The following is a 21484-nucleotide window of genomic DNA, read 5'->3' as shown; positions in this document are numbered from 1 at the left end:
TCCTTCAAACCAAATACACCACAGAGCTGGAGGTGTCCCAGACACAGGGGGAAGTTGTTTGGATTTTTCCCTCTGCCTGTAGTGAAGCAAGATAGGAGGAAGCACTTGGGAACTTCTGTGGCAAATGGTCAAGTAAAGAAAAAGAAAGCCTGACGTTCAGTTGTGCTTTCAAACCCTGAAATGAGTCACATCTGAAGTAAATCACTTCCATGTCATTTCCATGAAAGGGGCCGTACAAGAAATTCCTTGCACAACCCTGGTGAGCCCTTGTTAATTTACACTGCTCTTCTCAGATTCGGCAAAAAAAAAAAAAAAAAAAAAAAAAAAGCAGCAGCAGCTAAAAAAAGAAAACAGAATCCTCTAGAAAAAGCCATTCTGATCTTTGCTCTTTATTTTGTCTGAGTGTGACTAGATAAATGCATTAGACTGCTAGGGCTGCCATAACAAATACCACAGACTGAATGAATGCTTGTAACAACAGAAATTAATTTTGTCACGGTTCTGAAAGCTGGAAGTCCAAGATCAAGGTACCAGCAGGTTGGTTTCTGAGGCCTCTATTCCTTGATTTACAAATGGCCAGCTACACACCGTGTCCTCGCATGGTCTTTCTCAGAGAGAAAGAGAGGTGTCTCTTCCTCTTCTTATGAGGACACCTCTCCTATTGAATTAAAGTCACACCCCTATGACCTCATTTAACCTTAATTACCTCTTTAAAGGTCCGATCTCCAAAAGTCCCTTGAGGATTAGGGCTTCAATATATGAATTTTCAGGGGGACACAGTTCAATCCATAGCAGTTGGCTTATTCATGCTTTGGATAGATCCTCTTCGTCATTCTTCAGCCGCTATCTATATGTACACAGCTTCTTTATCCTAAAACAAGTCAGGGGAGGCATGAAAGGTCTTATTTCTCCAGCTTCTGCACCCTAAGTCATTAAAACCAGGTTGTGGTCTGGCAACCTACACTCGGTCTTAGTGAACTTCAAATCCAAGTCCTCCTTGGTATGTAAGGTACGTAAACAGCATACACTTGTATGGAGGGATTTGACAGATTTTTTTTTTTTTTTTTTTTTTTTTTTTTTTTTTTTTTGTTTTTTTTTTTTTGAGGTGGAGTCTCACTCTGTCACCCAGGCTGGAGTGCAGTGGTGCGATCTCGGCTCACTGCAACCTCCCCCTCCCGGGTTCAAGTGAATCTCCTGCCTCAGCCTCCTGAGTAGCTGGGACTTCAGGTGCACACCACGACACCTGTCTAATTTTTGTATTTTTAGTAGAGACTGTGTCTCACCATATTGCCCAGGCTGGTCTTGAACTCCTGACCTTGTGATCCGCCCGCCTTGGCCTCCCAAAGTGCTGGGATTACAGGCATGAGCCACCGCACCTGACCTTAAATTAGTTTTTAACTAGTATATCCACACTGTTAAAGCAGGAGGACACTGCTGGATAGTATAACAGTATAGTGTGACAAATCCATAACTATGCATCGTTAGCTTGTATTTCCTCATGCCTTGAGCCAAAAGGTCACAGTTAACCTAACGTTGCTACTAAATACTCATTCCATAGAACATTCTATTCCAGTCTTCCAGATTTCATACAAGAATAAAAGAAAAACTTTAAGACTACTGGAGAATTTTTTTTTTTGATTAACACCCAATTCGTTGAATGTGAACCCTGAATTGAAATTGACATGCCAAGTTTTATAGATTACTTCAGCTGCCCTGACTTCAGTAAATTTAGTTGTGACACATAGGTATGACAGCTGACTTCATTCTGGCATTAGAGGTGGTGATGTTTTCATCACCCTGGAGTTAGTAAAACCCAAAACCTGCCTGGCATTTGATGCACAGTTTGCTGCCAGAGACAGCTCAGCTTCTGACTTACTGGAGAGGAAATGACCTAACCTCTGTGTTTACAAAGTGTTTGACACTGAGGCCCTTCCGCCTCCTTGCTGAGCGTAAGGGTTGACCTGGCACAAAATCCCCATGGTCTTCTCAGGATAAGACATGCAGCCATTGGTGGTCAAGAAGGGATTTGATCCCTGTGGAAGGGCACTGGAAGAGGAACAGAGCTGAAACACTTCTGGATATTCAGAGGGAAGGCATCTCTGCACTTAATAGGGCTAGATTAGACTATTAGATTATTGTCATGGAGCTCGTGATTCATCTCCTTAATCTGTTTAATCTCAGCCTTGAGTAAAGGACCCACTAAGAAAACCACATTCTATTCCAGTGTATTTATTTAATTTTATTTTTGAGAAAGAGTTTTCAGTTTTGTTACCCAGGCTGGCGGGCAATGGCATGATCTTGGCGACGTACGCCTCCTGAGCTCAAGCTGTTCTCCTGCCTCAGCCTCCCAAGTAACTGGGATTAGGGGCATGCGCCATCACACCCAGCTAATTTTATGTTTTTAGTAGAGATGGGGTTTCTCCATGTTGGTCAGGCTGGTCTCAAACTCCCGACCTCAGGCGATCCACCTGCCTCGACCTCCCAAAGTGCTGGGATTACAGGGGTGAGTCCAGTGTATTATTATAACCAGAAATTCTTGTCTTATCAGCAAACAGCTAATATTCACTTACACGGGCAGTGTGTTAGATTTCCTAGGACTACTGGAACCAGTTTCCACAAACCGCATGGCCTAAACCAACAGAAATATACTCATTATCTCATTATCCTAGAGGTTAGAGTCCTAAGGTAAGGTGTTGGCAGGGCCACACGCCCTTTTACAGCTCTCGGGAAGAATCTGTTTCATCCTTTCACTTGCTGCTAGTGCTGCTGCCAGCCCTTGACGTTCCTTTGGTTGGTACATGCACCCTTCCGATCTCCACCTCTGTCCTCACATGATGTTTCTCCCTGTGTCTCTGTTTCTGTGTCTCTGATACAATTAAGGGCACAGTCTACCCCAGTATGACCTCAACTTAATTATATCTGCAAAGACCCTGTTTCCAAGTAAGGCCATATTCTCAGGTGTAGGCATTAGGACATCAACATATATTTTGGGAGGGAAATTCAATCCATAACAGGCAGGGTTTTTTTTTTAATTTTTCTTTTAAGAATGTGAAATATTTTCAAATTTTTTCAACCACTATCAAAATTAAATCTAAGAACTACGCGTCTTAAATTTATGACCTCTTCGTTTGAAAAAAAAAAAAAAAAAATTAACATTTAATTGGTACCAAATTGTGAAAGAGTTTAAAGCTTTGCATTTGCTTGAGGCTGATTAATGAGTAAATTTGTAAACTGTGGCTGTTTTAATTAGCCAGGGTTAATTAATGTTTACCACACTTGGAAGATGAAAAGGCATGTATAAATGCTCTATAATGTGAATCATTTTTTAATTTGTTTTTGAAGCTTACAGTGTATCCAAATAAGGATTGCTTATATCAGACTTACAAAGGGAAGTTCACTAATGGATACATATATACAGTTTGATAGAAGTAGTAAGACCGAGTATTTAATGGATCAGACCTAGTATTTAATGGATAGCTAGGAGAGCCTAATCTGAATGTTTCCAGCGTAAAGAAAAGACAGGCTGGGCATGGTGGCTGACACCTATAGTTTCATCACTTGGGAAGGCTGAGGTGGGAAAATCGCTTGACCCCAGGAATTCAAGACTAGCTGGGGCATCAAACTGAGACCCCGGCTCTACCAAACAAGTATTTAAAAATGAGCCACGTGTGATGGTGCCTGCCTGTAGTCCCACCTGCTCTGGAGACCAAGGTGAAATCACTTGAGCTCGGTAGTTCAGGGTTCAAGTTCAAGTGAGCTGTGATCACACCACTGAACTCCAGCCTGAGTGACAGTTGAACGCGCTTTAATATTCTGTGTTTAGAAAAGATAGTTACATTTTTAAATCTGATTGTATAAGAAGGAAAGGTTATAAATGTCTGAGGCCAAGTCAATAAATATTTAGTATATCATAACTTGAGATGAAATGTGGTTTTTTTTCTTCTTTAGTTTCCAGTTGAAACATTTTCAGAGCGGGTAAGGAAAGGCTAACTGTGCTGAGATGAAAATAACATTTTTAAAGTAACTTTCTTAAAATTTCTAGAATTTTGTGTAAATTTTCATCCAAGCCACAGAAGCCTGGATGGGGTCATGTGCTGAGATGGGAGAGTGTGGGGATTAGACGTTTGGAGAGATTGGAGTGAGGGCCTCCCTTATGAGGCCTGAAGCTGTACATCCATGGAAAGCAGTTGCCCCAGGTGGGAAATATTCCGTCATGACAAATGGATCATTCTTTCCGGCACCAAGATTTGTGGTTCTCTAGGTGAATAAAGGAGAACTGGCCTTGATGACACCCCCTTCATTTCACTTCACCATTGTCTGCACGGAGGACATTTCAAAATCAAATTAGTAAAAAGGTTGAGTCTACTTCACTTTTCATCTCCTACACTATTTTCTTCCTTGTTATCTGTAAGAAGAAATGAAGTTGCTTTTTATTATGATCTCATAGATTCTTACACTAAAGTGATTTGACTTAAGACCCATTGCACTTTATTTGGATAGAAAATGCTTTAGTCCTTAACAATAACGTCAGCCTGATTTTATTGTGTTAAGCACCGCAGTTAAACAATACAAAGAATTTTCCGCAGGGACGCATTATTTTATCATGGGTGGAGCTGTGCATTGTCTAGCAGAATTTGATACCAGATAAATCCCTTTTGGGAGATCTAATGTGGATTTTTTTTTTTTCAAAACACCTGCAAAGTCCTGCTAGTATTGGAAACACTTCCATTTTCATTCTTATGCTTCCCTGTGGGCTGTTTCAGCATAGAAGTGAGCTCTCTGGGTCCATGTTTCTAGTGGTTCCACCCAGTATCCTAGCAGATTGCAACTCAACATGTGTAAATAGAACCTTTCTCCCCTGTATTTGGTCTTTTCATAACTCAAACTCGGGTCAAAAATTAGAAGTTTGCCCTCACCCAAATAGCGTCTCAGCCCTATCCAAGTTACATCCTCCCCCAGATCCCACCACCGAGATGCCCAGTGTTCCTCTCTGGGCCACTCTCGTGTGCATCCTTATCGGATATGCTCTTGGCCATTTTTTACTGCTGACTTGTCTGGTTAGTCTTTTATAATTTCCAGGCTTCTCCTCCATCCTTTTTCACAGTTTACCTGTTAATGGAGGGCAGGTCCCTTGACTCATAGAATTTCCATAGGCTGGGATTTTGCTAGTTGTGTACTCATGGTACAGGTCATTGTATTCCTCTGCCCTCTGTATCTTACACATTGAAAGCCCCTTGGCTAAGCTGCTTCTCCTTTCTCTTCCCTTTCACTTACCCCAGCAGCCAGAAGAGTCACAGCTCCTGGACAGCGGGTCCTCTGTGTCTTGGTCCATGCACTTGTATCTGCTAGGACAGTGATCTCTTTCCCTTGGGCTCCACTGTAATATCCCTAGTCACACCCCTAAAGCCCAGGTGTCTTTGTCATTCTGTCAGTACACTTCTATGCTAATTACTTATATGCCTGTCTTTTCCTCTGAACCATGAGCCCTTTGAGCAAAAAGAAATTGTTAAAAAACAATTGTTAAAATTGTTTAAAAAGAAAAAGTTATTTCTAGCACTTGCCTGGAAACAGGAAGGAAGGCAGGGAGGGAGGGGAGGGGGGCACTCACTGGCTTCTGATAAAGTGGTTTGATTTTTTTTGGGTGCAGATTATTTCTTTTAAAGTGACTCTTTCCAGCTTCTCTCACTCCTTGCATCATGAATGCTTTCCTGAAGACAGATACTTTCCGTTCATTTCCAAGCTCCCAATGTGAAGTGCTTTCCGTTGCCAGGCTTGGTTTCCCCATACATTGTTAAAGGAGGACATAATATGGCTAAAGCAGAAGAGAAAAAGCCATTCCTATATCTAGAATTGTTCACCACAAAGCAAGCTTTGTGTTAAGGAAAGCATGAGTAGGCCACTGTGCAGCAGTGCATAGAGGGTTTGTGTGCTTTTTAAAATCTGCATTAAAAAAATTTCAAATGAGCTGTCATTTATACAAGGCTGATGTGCTGTCTATAGGAAAAGGAGCCAATCCTGTGTTGTGATTTTATATATATATATAATTTGTGCTAATCTTACACACTTGCCTGTTCCCCTTATAACTATCTGCATACGCCTTTTTAAGCTCTTTGAATGAAATTAACTACGTATGGATGTTGAAAATCATCCTTTCTACCATGAGCTCATCAGACTTGCTAACCAGTTCTTTGCATCCTTTGAAGTATAAAGTTCCATCAATTCAGCATGTATCAACATAAATCAATTAGAATGTACTTTCTTCATGGTATGGCAGAGTTTTTGCTGGCTACTGGGAGGGGCACTGTTTCCCATTTCATTCATTTGCTGTGGTCCACCCCAGGATCTCTCTTACCTAGGTCAGATAGACTTCTCTCATGAGCTTGAGAAAGGGGGCTGGTCAGATAGGACATAGCTTTAGGGACAGCACTCACTGAAACTACAAAATGAGTGCTACTCTTAGAATTGTACCCACAGCGTCATAGCAGTGCTGTGGGCATGTCTTTCTAAGGCCCATTGTCCTCCCTCCCTTGTCTTGTTGGAGGGCTCAGATTGGAGCTGAAATTCAGTCCAGCATGCATTGGACAAGCCATACATCCTGTATGTGACTCGCTCCCCAGAGAAAGCATCATGTGGGCTAGTAAGTGCTTGGCTTTTATCAGAAGCAAAGGTGAGGTTTACATCTCTTCTTGCCCTCTCTTAATTGGTTCGGAGTTCCAGTAGAGAAAATGGAACACTGTGGATTGATTTCCAGAAAACTCTAAAACCTGCATTGAAGTTTCCAGGAGATGATGCCTTTAGATTGTATAAAGGCACCAGAACGAGTTCTGCCTTTATAAAAATGTATGCAAGAGCCTGAAAACTAATACTTGAGGAATTTTTTTGCTCACTGTACTTTCTTGTCCTCACTGAAAGCATTCACAGTTTTAAAAAATGAATGGTGATCCTCTTCCAGAAGTAGAAAACCTCATGTTTCATTTTTTCCAATCTATTCTATATCTAAGAACTACTTAGAAGGAGAAACAAACAAATAAACAAACTGTACCCAGAAAAAGGAATGGAACTGCATAATTCTTTCTCATGATTTCTCTGTGTCCTCAAGCCTAATTATCCTCCTTCCAAGTACTGCCCAGGTGCCTCAATAACTGAAAAATTTATTCTCCGTAAGCATAGTCATAAAAATTGTATAGTAAAGTAATGATGAGGAAGACCTGAGATAATGCTATAAAGAATAAAACCATTTTAAAAAACTTTGCTCTTATTTCTGCTGGTAGAATTGCAAATGAACTAGTACTATTCCTTTTTTCTATATTTTTGGCACAGAATTTATGTTACTCTTATATTTAGTAAAAACTGATCTTTTTTTTAATAAAAGAAGACTGACAGTGAAGTCATAACCTATGCTGCAGAGTTTAGGCTCTTAAAGTCAGATTTGAAGACAGAATTTCACAAAACAGTCACCTTGAAATTTCTTCAGGTCAGCCATCAAAGCACACATCTCTCAACCAGCCCAAGGCAGCCAGTTTTTCCTCTATCATGTGAAGACAGAGCTGTTTCTTGGGTTAAAAACCATGTGAAATAACTGACTTAATTTTAAAAGACATGAGGCAGCAAAATCACATTCATTTTTATTTTTGTCTGTAGAAGACATGTAGTTTGTATCACATTAATGGGCATATGATGTAATTTTCACTATAAATTGAACCAGAGGAAAACATCCAAATATGTATGAATTAAAGCTGGCACTGCCTACAATACTAAACTTTTTGTTTTGGTACAATTGGAGACTTACAGAAAAGTTCTAAAAATATATTTAAAAATTTTTAAAGGAAGTTGCAGACATAATGGCCCTTTACACCTAAATACTTCACTGTGTGTTTCCTCAACACAAGAGGGGTGGGTGTGTGTGTGTGTGTGTGTGTGTGTGTGTTTTGTAATCTTGATAGAGCATCTTTCAGAGATTATTTCTTTGGTACATAAACTTGTTTTGTAGCCTGTACTTCTAAGTTCCTGACAACCCAGGCAGGACCAGGACTCCCTATGTAGTTGGAAATCAGATCAGCACATTGGCACAAGTTCTACAAGTAAATGGGAAAAAGGAGCCCCACAATCTGCTTTTAGATGCCAGGGAGTCTGACTGGTCTTTATCTTGATTGCTGTCTGATGCCACTGGTAGATTTAAGTTGTTTGATCTGTGATGTTTGAAAGCCAGATGGAAATGTGTCTTACATGAAAAGGGCCTTCGTCTCTACCCTCAGTCTAAGCCAGACAAGTGATATTTCAGGAAAATGTCCCTAGCAATAAGGAATATTTTCACGAGTGATGTGAAGCTTTGTTTGTGTCCCTTCCAGGGACAGTTTGTTACCATAAGGGGACAAAGCATGCTTCATTTAAAAATCTGTGGCCAGGAAACTGTTATTTTAAACAGAAATAAACCCAGATTTAGACATGTAGTCTGGGAGATTTTCAAGATTGATAGTGTAGCTAAAAATAAGCAGTGGCTCACGCCTGTAATCCTAGCACATTGGGAGGCCAAGGTGGGAGAATTACCTGAGGTAAGGAGTTCAAGACCAGCCTGGCCAACATATCTCCACAAAAGTACAAAAATTAGCCGGGCCTGATGGTGGGTACCTGTAATCCTAGTTACTCAGGAGGCTGAGGCAGGAGAATCACTTGAACCTGGGAGGCGGAGGTTGCAGTAAGCGGAGATTGTACCATTGCACTCCAGCCTGGGTAACAGAATAGACTCCATCTCAAAAAAAAAAGGCCTAATTTTCTGGCGGTCAGGATAAAAACTGAATTTGCGGTGCAGCATTTACTTTGTGATAGTATGTGTGTAAAATTTCCCCAAGTTGGAAAATGTGGCCGCATGATACAGGGCTGTGTCTCACTCTTGACCATTGCAGTGCCCAGGTCACTACACTACACCGTGAATGCCGATGGATATTTGGGTTGATTGCGTTAGCAGAATAAATGTACTGTTCAGACCTTTAAATAACTCAAAATCAAAAGGAGTCCCAATTGTTTTAAATTTGACTCAGAGTCAGTGAAACCTTCTGGCCATTCAGGTAACCATCATATCCATCCTGAGGAAGGGAAACCTAGAGGATTGGGAGAGTGTCCTGGGGTGATAGTGCCGCTGAGAATGGGCTGTCCAAGTAGAGTGACAGGCAAGGCCGCACTTGGCTAGAAGAGGGAGCTTTTCAGCCCTGCTCCACCACCAGGAGTCTCCATGGCCTTGGACTACGGATTCATCTCTTTTACCTTGGCTCCTTTACGTGAAAGAAAAAAAAAAAGATACCGATGAATTTATTCCTTTCCAAATCTATCAGAAATGTATGAAAAAGAGGGTGCTTGTGATAATGGATGGGTTTATGCTTCTTTAATATTAGTTTCTAATCCAAGTTATATAGCCATGTCCTCTATAAAATGGAACTTTTCATGGAACAGTGAGAAGGTGGCATCAGGAACTGGGATACTTGGGTTCAGATTTCAGTTCTGCCACCTGCTAGTTTTAAGTATGCTTCTCAGGATGGATGTCAGTTTGTTCAATATGAATAGGAATAGTAATCCCACTAAGGGAGATGATTGTGGTTATCGAATGAACAGATAGGTATGAAAAGCCATGAGTGCAGTTCTCGTGGTTATTAAGGTGTCGTAGCTGGCATAGTCCCATCACAGTATGGCTCTGGCATCGCAGATGGCTGTAGCATATATGCTAATCAGTACATCCCTACCACACTTAAAGGTCACATAAGTTCTTCCCCACATCAGCTTCTCCACTGACCTACAAGTAAGACCATGCTTTTTTAGTATATTTACTCCCTAGTGAAGGCCAGTCTGCTAAAAGTGTCTTCAGTAGGGGAGAGCTGCTCTTTTCTGGGAAACCCAGCAGTGAAGTGTGTCCTGTGATGCCCTCTACACTTACTGACCTGTTTCCTGAAAACTTGCCGTAACAAATGGTCCAGTGAAGAAGGATGTCCGTGTGCAGTGTTTCCTTTCCTGTGACTTTCTGGTTCAGGAATGTGACCCTGATGATAAGTAACTTCAAGGCATGACTCTGGGCTTGAAGAACTTGGCTTTTAAAGTGTTTTAGAGTGAAGCTTCCCCTGGCAGTATTGTTTCTTGACCCACACTCATCTCATGCCTTGCTTTGTTTTTGAGGCTTTTGTTTTTTTTGTTTTTGTTTTCTTTTTGAGACGGAGCTTCGCTCTGTTGCCCAGGATGGTGTGCAGTTGCACAATCTCAGCTTACTACAGCCTCCACCTCCCAGATTCAAGCAATTTCCCTGCCTCTCCCTCCCAGGTAACCGAGATTACAGGCATGCGCCACCATGCCTGGCTAATTTTTGCATTTTTTTTAGTTGAGACAGGGTTTCACCATGTTGACCATGCTGGTCTTGAACTCCTGGCCTCAAGTAATCCACCGCACCCAGGCATTATGCTTGTTTTCCTTTCATGAAGGGGTAACCAAGGCTGTTTTGTAGTGGTGTTTTGTATAGCTTGCGGCTGTGGTCACTGTGCTGGTGGGTAGGCGGTACGTTTTCTCAGATGGAAACATGCATGAGAGTCGCCTGGGGATCACGTTAACATGCAGAATCTGATTCCCTGGATCTGGGTGGGACCTGAGATTCTGCACATCTGGCAAGCTCCCAGAGAACACCCATGTAGCAAGTGTATAGACAAAAGGATACAAAGTGAAGGAACTGCAAAAACCATGGAACCAGCCTCCCATGATTTTGCGGATGAGGAGTATGAGCCCTGAGGAGTTTCAGAGGCCATGGAGAGATTAAGTATAATAAACATAACAGTTGTATATTGAGCCAAGAATCAGACAAGTACAGAACGGCTGATTGGAAAATTAAATCTGATCTCGTAGCCCTGGTGTGGGCAAAATGCCTAGAATGGGTGATTGCTGATTTATAGTGGAGCTTCTTGACAGGGAAAAATTAGTTCATCCCATTTACAGATACTTCCAATGCAGCCGTGTCAGGGGAGAGAGAAGGGTCGTGGAGGAGAGTGTAGGGGTGTGATCTTCAGTCCTTTCAGGCAGGTACAAAAGTAAATTTTTATTTAAAAGATGAGAATTGTTCATATGCGAACCTTCTGTTAGATAAGAGTAAAAAATTTCCATTTGTGGAGAGGCTGCAGATAAATATTTTTCCATGGGAACAAAAAGAATCAGAAAATAAGAAAAATAGTAATAGCAGTGGAGGTTCAATCCTAGATGAAAGAAAAACCAAAAGGCCCAGGGACTTCATATTCCCACTGGTGTCCAAATCAGAGCTTTTTTTTTTTCTTCTTTTTTTACTTTTAAGTTCTGGGATACATATGCTAAATATGCAGGTTTGTTATATAGGTATACATGTGCCATGGTGGTTTGCTGCACCTGTCAACCCATCATCTAGGTTTTAAGCTCCGCATGCATTAGATATTTGTCCTGATGTTCTCCCTCCCCTTTCCCCCCACCCCTCTAAAGGCCTCAGTGTGTGATGTTCCCCTCCCTGTGTCCATATGTTCTCATTGTTCTCCTCCGACTTAAGAGTGAAAACACGCTGTGTTTGGTTTTCTGTTCCTGGGTTAGTTTGCTGAGGATGATGGTTTCCAGCTTTATCCATGTCCCTGCAAAGGACATGAACTCATTCTTTTTTATGGCTGTATAGTATTCCACGTTATATGTGTGCCACATTTTCTTTATCCAGTCTATCATTGATGGGCATTTGGGTTGATTCCAAGTCTTTGCTATTGTAAATAGTGATATAATAAACATATGTGTGCATGTGTCTTTATAGTAGAATCATTTATAATCCATTGAGTATATACCCAGTAATGGGATTGCTGGGTCAAACGGTATTTCTAGTTCTATATCCTTGCAGAGTTACCACATTGTCTTCCACAATGGTTGAACTAACTTACACTCCTAACTACAGTGTAAAAGCATTCCTATTTCTCCACATCTTCGCCAGCATCTGTTATTTTCAGACTTTTTAATGATCGCCGTTCTAACTGGCATGAGATGGTATCTCATGGTGGTTTTGATTTGCATTTCTCTAATGACCAGTGATGATGAGCTTTTTTTCATATGTTTGTTGGCCACATAAATGTCTTGTTTTGAAAAGTGTCTGTTCATATCTTTTGCCCACTTTTTGATGGCGTTGTTTTTTTTTTTCTTGTAAATTATTTAAGTTCTTTGTAGATTCTGGATATTAGACCTTTTTCAGATGGATGGATTCTAATCAGAGCTTTAACAGCTGAATTTTACAGGGAAAAGGCTGAGGTAGCACCTACTTTATGTGAAGAAAATGTTCTCCAATTCACCTGTGTTCAATGTATGGAAAAGGCTGTTCAAAAATTATAACTGACACTTGTAAAAGAAAACTGATTGGTTTAATGCCTATAAATTTTATTTTCTAGAAATCTAAAGTATGACCATTAAATTTGTAGAAGGCATTTGGCTGGTGGATTAATAATTAAAAGAATATTAGATGAATTCATCTGCTTCGTATTCAGTGGTTCTTTTATTTATGAAGCTATTTTTCTCAAAATGAATGATCATGGATGTCTAAAAAAACAATATATCTATTTGAAGATGAAGTTACCATTATCTCTTTTATGTTGTTTTCTTTAAAGTATTTTTAAGTATTTACAATGATAGCTAAGTGATAGGTCTTCTTCCCCATTTAAGTATGCCTCGTATTCATCCTCAAAGCATTTTTTTTTTTTGGAGGCAGAGTCTTGCCCTGTCACCCAAGCTGGAATGCAGTGGCGTGATCTCAGCTCACTGCAACCTCTGCCTCCTGGGTTCAAGCAAATCTCTCACCTCAGCCTCCCAAGTACCTGGGATTATTGGCATCCACCACCATGCCCAGCTAATTTTTTTATTTTTAGTAGAGATGGGGTTTCACCATGTTGGCCAGGCTGGTCTGGAACTCCTGACCTCGTGATCCACCTACCTCGGGCTCCCAAAGTGCTGGGATTACAGACTTGAGCCACCACGCCTGGCCCCCTCAAAGCATTTTTAAAAGAGCAAGGTGATGGGGTTCATTGTGTGTTTCATATTTGAAATTAAATACCTCTGTTATTGCTTAAGCCATGTGTTAAATATTATCATCAGCTCAAATGTTTGCACTTTTAACTGTAAGGCTCAAATGCCTGGATATTGTAGAAGATATTTCACTTCAAAGGTAACTGCTACAATTTTGAGTCATAAGAAATAGCTTGTAGAGGGGGAAAATAAGTCTCTGGAGGAAAATAAGCAAAGTCTCTTAGTTTAATACAGCGGTTGGCAAATGTAGATGCTTAAAAGCTCTGAAAATCCCCAATACAGGCCATCAGAACATTGTAATAAAGTATTAAATTAATTCGGATAAAAGAATAATCTGCCAGGGCCCCTAATGTAGCAGAAGTGCAGTTTTGGTGTGATTAGTCTCACCATGGAAGTCAGATAAAGCCCCACTCCGAATGAACAATGAAATAGTCATATTTGGCTCTGGGTATTTTGTCATAGGCTCAGTTGCCCAGTGCCATTGTGTTAGCCATTGGTAAAATCCTAAGCCTTTAGTCATGCCTATGGGTAGCTGGCTGCCTTGGACATTTTATGACAAAACTGAATTCTACTTCTGATAATAATCATCCATCATGTCTACCTCTTTTTTTCTCTTAAAACCACACTGACAGCTGGGTACGGTGGCTCATGCCTGTAATCCCAGGACTTTGGGAGGCCAAGGTGGGCAGGTCACCTGAGGTCAGGAGTTCGAGACCAGCCTGGCCAACATGGAGAAACCCTGTCTCTACTAAAAATACAAAAACTAGCTGGACATGGTGGTGCGTGCCTGTAATCCCAGCTATTCAGGAGGTTGAGGCAGGAGAATTGCTTGAACCCGAGAGGTGGAGGTTGCAATGAGCCGAGATCGCACCACTGAACTGAAACCTGGGCAACAGAGTGAGATGCTGTCTCAAAATAAAAATAAATAAATAAACAAATCTACACTGATATCATTGTTCCAAATGACACAGCCAGGGGTGGTTATTTCTAAATTTTCTGTGTTAAATTAAGATAGGAATGTGAATTTCTTCTTATTTTGAGCAACCAAAAAAAAAGCTAAGTGTGTTTCACCCTGCTAAAAATGTAACTTTTCTTGAATCTGTCATTCTTTCACTTACGTTTTCTGAAAATGAACATAATAAACCAGGAAAATTAACCACTATGAGGCTCAGCATGCGGGAGGCCATTTGGAGAACTTTTCTACCAACAGTGTAACAGAGAAAAGGGGGGTACCACAGTGTACCTCAACCTCAGATGCCCTGGCTATTCTGTGAAGTACAAGTGTAAGATTTCTCACCATGGTATTTTGCTACTCTGCATTTTTACTGCCAAGGGCTGACATGGGGTACAGGGCCCTCTCCAGCTGCCCCTGCCTGAGAAATGCCTGTTTGGAGACCAAAAGCAGTAACCATTCCATAGGACTAACAGTGATTAAGTCAGCTTACAAATCCACAAGAGTGACAGAGACTGAAGACATTGAAAGGATGCTTACACTGCCCGATTTCAGCATCTACTGTTGTGTAATATGAGAGGCTGAAATAGATAGGGGCTGAACATGGGAAGGCTGGCGTTATGCAGCCCAAGACTTGGATTTCAGCACTGGTGCCTACTGGCCATTGGGTCCTGAAGAGATTGGTTCCTTTCTCCCAGCCTCAGTCTCCTTGTTCTGTCAGTATAATAATGCCTGTCTTGGGAGAGGAGAGTCATACAGTAGAGGGCATTTGAGCTGGGCTCTAAAGAGTTCCAATCATGTAGATGAGCAGAGATGGGCTTCCGAGATAGCAGGAGTAGAGGACAAAAGTGTCACGATGGCACTCCTGGTCTTTTGTGGGAATACCCCAGCCATTTAGCCTGAGAGAGAGGTGTGGTATAGCTAGGAGCTGTGAGTTTCATGGCTAGAAATACCGGGTAGGCCCAGACCACAGAGGGCCTTCAGCATCTGGCAGAGGAGTTGAAATGAATTCAGTGGAAAATAAAGACCCACTGAAATGAAAAGGGAGCCATTCCTCTGCGTCAGGAAAAGATCTCTGGAACCAAAAAACAAAATAAAAATCAGTCTCAGTTAGTTCGTGCTGCTGTAACAATACGAGAGACTGGGTAATTCATAAACACTAGAAATACTGCAGTTCTGGCGGCTGAGAAGCCCAGGATCAAGGTGCAGGAACCTCAACAGAGGGCCTGATCTCTGCTTTTAAAATGGCACCTGGTGGCTGCATCCTCCAAAGGCAGCAAACCCTGTGATCTCACGTGGCAGATGCACAAAAAGGGGCCTGTGCTGGTTTTCTCCAACCCTTTTATAAGGCACGAATCCATTTGGTGGGGTGGAACTCTGATGACTTGCTTTCCAGAAGACCCTAGCTTTTATTACTACCACAGTGGAGATTAAGTTTCAACCCGTGACTTTTGGGGGACATTCAGACCATAGCAAGCAGTGAGGAGTCTATCATAATTATCCAGGCGAAAAGTAATCATATTCCCAGGTGCAGTGAGGGAGATGTAGAAAAGCAGGAAATAGCTGAGAGAATTCAAAAACAGAATGCAAAAGGATTTGTCAGTAGTACAGGACACAGAAATGCAGGGAGTCCTGGGTGGTTCTGAAAGATTCAGGCCTGTGACTGGGAGGGAGAATGGTTTTACCATGATTAGAAAACAGGAAAGGTGGGAGGGAAAGCCAGGGACCTTGAGTACAGTTCTGTACCTAGCAAGTGCTTGGATCAGGAAGGAGCCCTAAATGGGCATCTCCACCAAACTGTTGGAAATATACAAATTTGAGTTGGAAGGAGAAGTTGAAGCTGGGGAAATACATTTCAGATTCATCAAAAGGTAGGAGGTCTTTAGAGTTTCAAGAGTGGATGGGATTTCCAAAGAGGGGAATTGTAGAAACAGATGGAAAAAGATACAAGAAGAAAATGACAGGGATGAAGACAGGAGAAAAAAAGAGTGAGAAGAGTTATTCAGCGACGTCACAGGAAAGACGCTAAGTACTGTGTATGTGAAATAGCAAAAACATTTCCAGATAAAAGAGAGGGTAAGTGATTGTAAATACCACGAAGACACAAGAACAGCATGGCTCTTAGGGTGGGGTGGGGTGGGGGAGCCAAGAGCTGTCTCGCTGGCAAAGGTTATTACCTCTCAAGATGAATGTGTAAGCATCAATAATTATTAACATTCCAGAATATCTTCTCTTTAGCATAGTAAGTGCTTAACAATCACAACCAAAAGATTTATGTAAAAGAAATACTCATTTAATTTATTAAATCAGACATTGGCTAAGTTATTTGCCACTACCCATGGCTCTGTAAGACATGAAAAAGTTGGAGGAAATCTAATGAGGGCCTTTTATCTGTAAGGGAAAGGTCATCGTGGGCATCAAATATTGAATTTTGGAAATGGTGCCACAGTGAACAGGGATATATTATAACTCAGATTAGACTTCAAAAGGGCTGATTTGCTTGGGATTTCATCATTTCAAATCTCTTGCAATAATGACTCCATGAAAAGAAATTAATCACTTGCTTTAATGCTATTCCATGAAATTATTTTAATGGGTATATTTGAACAGAATTTTAATTTTTTAGATACATTTTTTGTCAATATAAAAGAATTTGAAAGATGACTGTAAAATGTTACAAATCAAATTTAAATCCTGATCTTTCTCTAGCAATAAAACTAGCCAGTGATGTGTCTGAAATATATAATACAGCAAACTCTTGACACAGATATGATTAGAAAATGACATTCTGGTTAATCAGATATTGTTAATAGCACAGTGCTATCTGTTCGTCTCTAATTTGTAAAAATTAGAAAAAAACATGGTGAATCTTTGGTAACATAAGAGAAGACTCACTGATATCCTGGGGTCAGTTTTTAAAGCAGTAATTACACATGATATAAGGTTATATGCTAAGCTCTTTTTTTTTTCCAGTAAAGAAAGATAAGTCAGTGATGTTCCATAAAGTTGATTCTTGTTTAATCAATTTTTAAAGTGGGGGTAGGCAGGCACGGACAGCATTCTTTGGAAATGGAAGCAGCAGAGGAAAAAGGCAGGATATTTGGTGTCTGGTCACATTGGGAAATGTGGGGAGCTGGGGGTGGTTAAGTCCGGAGAAGGCTGGATGTCTGTGTGCAGGGATACGTCTGGAAGGGCAAGGGAACTATTTTCTTGTTGCCTCGGCATAGATCATGCAGCATGAGGAGCATTTCGGGAATGTAGATTTTTTTCAAGGCAAAACAGTGAAACCTGTCCAAGAATGCAGCAAACTGCTGGCCCCATTTATGCATTTCTTATGCTTGCAAGTGTCCTAGGTAAGACAGGAGATTCACTGCTCTGTCTTTCAGCTAATGGGATGGTGCCTTGCTTACTGCTGCCACACCAAGCCTGGTGTTTATTCCTGTGTGATCATTGTATATTAGGGACATCTAACTGTGTTAGGAGGAAATGGCAACCAAGCTCCCATGGCCCTTTCACCTCTCGGGGTGCCAGGCTGCAGCACACTGGCCAGCTACCATGCTCCTGACTCCTGTCCTGCCAGGAGCTCTTGTGAGCTGTAACTTTGCATAAGTGGCTTGAATGCCGTGTGCCACAGTTTTCACATCTGTCCAAGGGAGATGATAATGGTACCTACACCATGGCTCTATACGAGATCATGCACGTGAAAGCAGCTGAAGCCATGCCTGGCAGAAAGTAAATGGTAGCTCCTGCTGCTGCTGTGATTGTTGTTACTCACCCAAGAAATGGTTTTGTTTGTTTTAGACGAGCTGCTTCAGAAAGAGCAAAACTATTCAGATGACGTCTTGGCCAACATGATTAGTGAACCAAGGATCAGTTACGGAAACGATGCCCTCATGCCGTCTTTGACCGAAACGAAAACCACCGTGGAGCTTCTTCCTGTGAATGGGGAGTTCAGCCTGGATGATCTCCAGCCGTGGCACTCTTTCGGGGCTGACTCTGTGCCAGCCAACACGGAAAACGAAGGTAAGAGTCCCCTGAACCAGCAAGAGCGTTCTGGCAGGTATACATAGACATACATACGTGTGTGCAAGAGGGAGAGTTGTCTTTTGTATGTTCTTGAATGGTGAATTTTTTTTTTTTGATGTATTTTCATTTCAATTTTCCTTTAAAAAGTAAATCTTAGGAGTTGCTATGTCATTAAAATAGTTTTATATCTGCGTAAATTATTCTTTATATTTTTTATGCTGCAAAGCAAGTAAACTGCCAACTGTTAGAAAAGATAACATCCCCATTGTATAGGTGGTGAAACAGAATGGTAATGCTCTGCATAACATTTGCAAGCATAGGGCCTCTTGTTTCTGAAATGTCCAGGTCTGCATTCTAGGGAATACTGTCCTTCGAGTGAAAACTCCTGTGCTAAGGGGAGCCACAGTGTATTATTGAAAAGGCGGTTCTTCACTGGAAAATGTGTGGCAATAACATTCTTCTAATTTTTATTTTCCAGTTCTTCTTCTTAATGTAAAATGATACATTATATAACAATTAAAGCAGATACATAAAGAGCATGTACCATATGTCATCTATTATTTTGATGACTTTTTCAAATGAGGAAATGGAGGCACTGGGAGACTCAGCTCTTAATTGATGACTTTTGGTAGGAATTTTTTAGAAATGTTTTTTAACTGTGAGACATATTGTTCCCTTTGGAATGGAAGCACAAAATTCAACTTGTGTTTATGACATAATGACCTAGAATACCACCTTCGAAGAAAGCAGATAAGTAGGGAAATAAGGGAAATTACAGTTTACCAACAGAGAGGAGTTTGGATAGGGCTTACAGAGATGGAGATTCAACAGGCACCAAACTAGTCTTCATTGGCTACTCATTTGTACATGAAATTTCAAATTGAATTAAATGTGAAAGGTAAAGATAAAGAACTACATGTAAATAAAATTTAATTTTGCTTAAGGCCTAATTTGTGTTTAGAAAATTAAATTTAAGGCAGCTGCCAAAATTAAGGAGCACATTGCTCTAAATGTTGTTTTCATTTGATATCTCAGGGAAGTTAAGATTCTTCTCTGTCAACACATTTGTACAGTAGACGGCATACTTTTTTATGGGGATTTCTTAGCAGAAATATCTGTTTAGGTGAGAGCATCTTTCCCTTTCTCTCACTACATGTTCAGAAGTATAAAATTATTAACACACAAGCACCTTGATTTCTAGATGCGAATAACACGTTTTTCAAGAACACAGCAGGATTTTACCTAATTTTCTTTATTAAAGTAGCAAATGTTGATGGAGGTTTCATATTTATAATATACCTTATAAAATACAAGTAGTATTCTCCTCAGACTAAATCTGAATCTAATATTAGACCTTAAGTGCACTGGGCAAGATTTTTTTTTTAAAGAAGCCTTGCAGAAAATATATAGACTGTTTTCACAATGTGAGTCATCACTCCAAATTTGTTTCCTTAATTCAAACAGGGCACCTTATAGTAATAGCAAATGCAAACAGCCCTGCTGCTGATGATGTAAAAAATAATTAAAACTCTACCATTTATGAAAATAATTCTTAATCACATAGAAGAAAAAATTTTAGTGACAATTCATTATCAAAGACCTGGATAACTGCCCTATTATTACTAGAGTGCTGATTGTGTCGGATTCTTTTTTTTGTTTTGTTTTGTTTTTTTGAGACAGAGTCTTGCTCTGTCGCCCAGGCTGGAGTGCAGTGATATGATCTCGGCTCACTGCAACTTCCACCTCCCAGGTTCAAGCCATTCTCCTGCCTCAGCCTCTCGAATAGCTGTGACTACAGGCTCACACTGCCACACCCAGTTAATTTTTTGTATTGTTTAGTAGAGATGGGATTTCACCACGTTGCCCAGGCTGGTCTCAACTCCTAAGCTCGGGCAGTTCGCGCACCTCGGCCTCCCAAAGTGCTAGGATTATAGGTGCGAGCCACCATGCCCGGCCTGATTGTGTCATTTTTTTTTTTTTTGCAGGTAGATATATTTTGGTCATTGAAAGTCCTCTTCATTCAGTCTCTAATGAGAATTTTTAGTGAAAAATGTCCAATCTCATTTTGTAAATTGGATGCACACTAAATTTGCTGTTTTACTAACAGCAGAGCTTGTAGCATCAGCCCTAGGCGACAGTCTGCGTGCGCACACGTGCGTGTACACACACACACACACACACACACATATACACTGAAACCCTGGGGTATTGCCAGGATGTCCATTTGAGCGAAGACCTTGATTAAGTACTTCTGGATGCTTAACAAACATGCAGCTACTACGTTGCCTAGGCCTCATGAAAAGAGCTGATATTCTTGTTAAATAAGGATTCTGTTTGAACAGTGAAATCTTACATAACGATACTGGGAGGCAGTAGTACTTGCAGTGTCAGAGTCTTGAGTTGTGGTACTCTTCATTATCAGTCATGACACTCCTTTTAAAGCAATCAATTTGAAAAGCCCCCTCAAAATTAATTTTTAAATAAAATTGACGGCCAACATTTGGGGAGAAAAATCAGTATAATGAACGTAATTGGTAATACATCTTTCAACATGGAAGTACGCAGGCCTGATGACAAGTGGAGACAATGGCATAGTCAGGTGTTTGCCCCTGTGTGGATGTGACAAAGCTGGATACAAGCTGATTCAGAGTGCTGCTTCAGTGATTTGGGTTTTAGAAGTAGCAGAAATGCCCATGATAGGATTTTTCAAATTAAAAACTGCCAAGATGCTTTGTGTTTTATATTGAAAATTGAGTTAGGTTCTGGATTCACATTTTTGTAAACACCTGTATGTCCACTGGGAAGTGACCAAACCAGGTAGAATGCAGGGCATGTACTTACTGGGATTTCCCTGCGCACAGCATCTGACATCTCTGTTCCTCAACCACCAAAAGCCAATAGGGTCCTCCCTCCTCACCCGTCTTAGTGACGATCAAAAACACTTCCACATTCTCCACCATCTCATAGGATATTAACTACTACCCCACACTCCTGAACTCCTGAATGATACAGGCCTGACTTTAAATTCCAGCTCTGCTGCGTGCTTATGAGCAAGTTACTTAACCTCTCTGGCTCTTCCCTTGTCTGTAAAATAAGGCTGATAACAATTCCTCAAAGATAGTATGAGCATTAAATGAGAAGGCATAAAAAAAAACTCTTTTTTTTTTTTTTTTGAGACGGAGTTTCACTCTTGTTACCCAGGCTGGAGTGCAATGGCGCGATCTCGGCTTACCGCAACCTCCGCCTCCTGGGTTGAGACAATTCTCCTGCCTCAACCTCCTCAGTAGCTAGGATTACAGGCATGCGCCACCATGCCCAGCAAATGTTTTGTATTTTTAGTAGAGACGGGGTTTCACCATGTTGACCAGGATGGTCTCGATCTCTTGACCTCGTGATCCACCCCCCTCGGCCTCCCAAAGTGCTGGGATTACAGGCTTGAGCCACCGCGCCCGGCCTTAAAAAAAA

General features: G+C 41.0%; 1 protein-coding gene across 16 annotated transcripts in view; it reads left to right on the top strand.

The window, feature by feature from the left end:
- LOC108313502 (amyloid beta precursor protein) overlaps positions 1–21484 on the top strand; it is a 288061-nt gene that overhangs the window by 237042 nt on the left and 29535 nt on the right. For all 16 annotated transcript variants that reach the window (XM_037743244.1, XM_037743239.1, XM_037743237.1 and 13 more), the window contains one exon: positions 17795–18016. In XM_037743244.1, coding sequence (XP_037599172.1) covers positions 17795–18016 — 222 coding nt within the window. The remainder of the gene's footprint in view (positions 1–17794; positions 18017–21484) is intronic.

The sequence above is a fragment of the Cebus imitator genome, unplaced genomic scaffold (assembly GCF_001604975.1).
Source record: "Cebus imitator isolate Cc_AM_T3 unplaced genomic scaffold, Cebus_imitator-1.0 Scaffold138, whole genome shotgun sequence".
Classification (NCBI taxonomy): Eukaryota; Metazoa; Chordata; class Mammalia; order Primates; family Cebidae; genus Cebus; species Cebus imitator.
The sequence above is the reverse complement of the archived record's forward strand: the minus strand, read 5'-3'. Positions and strand labels throughout refer to the sequence as shown.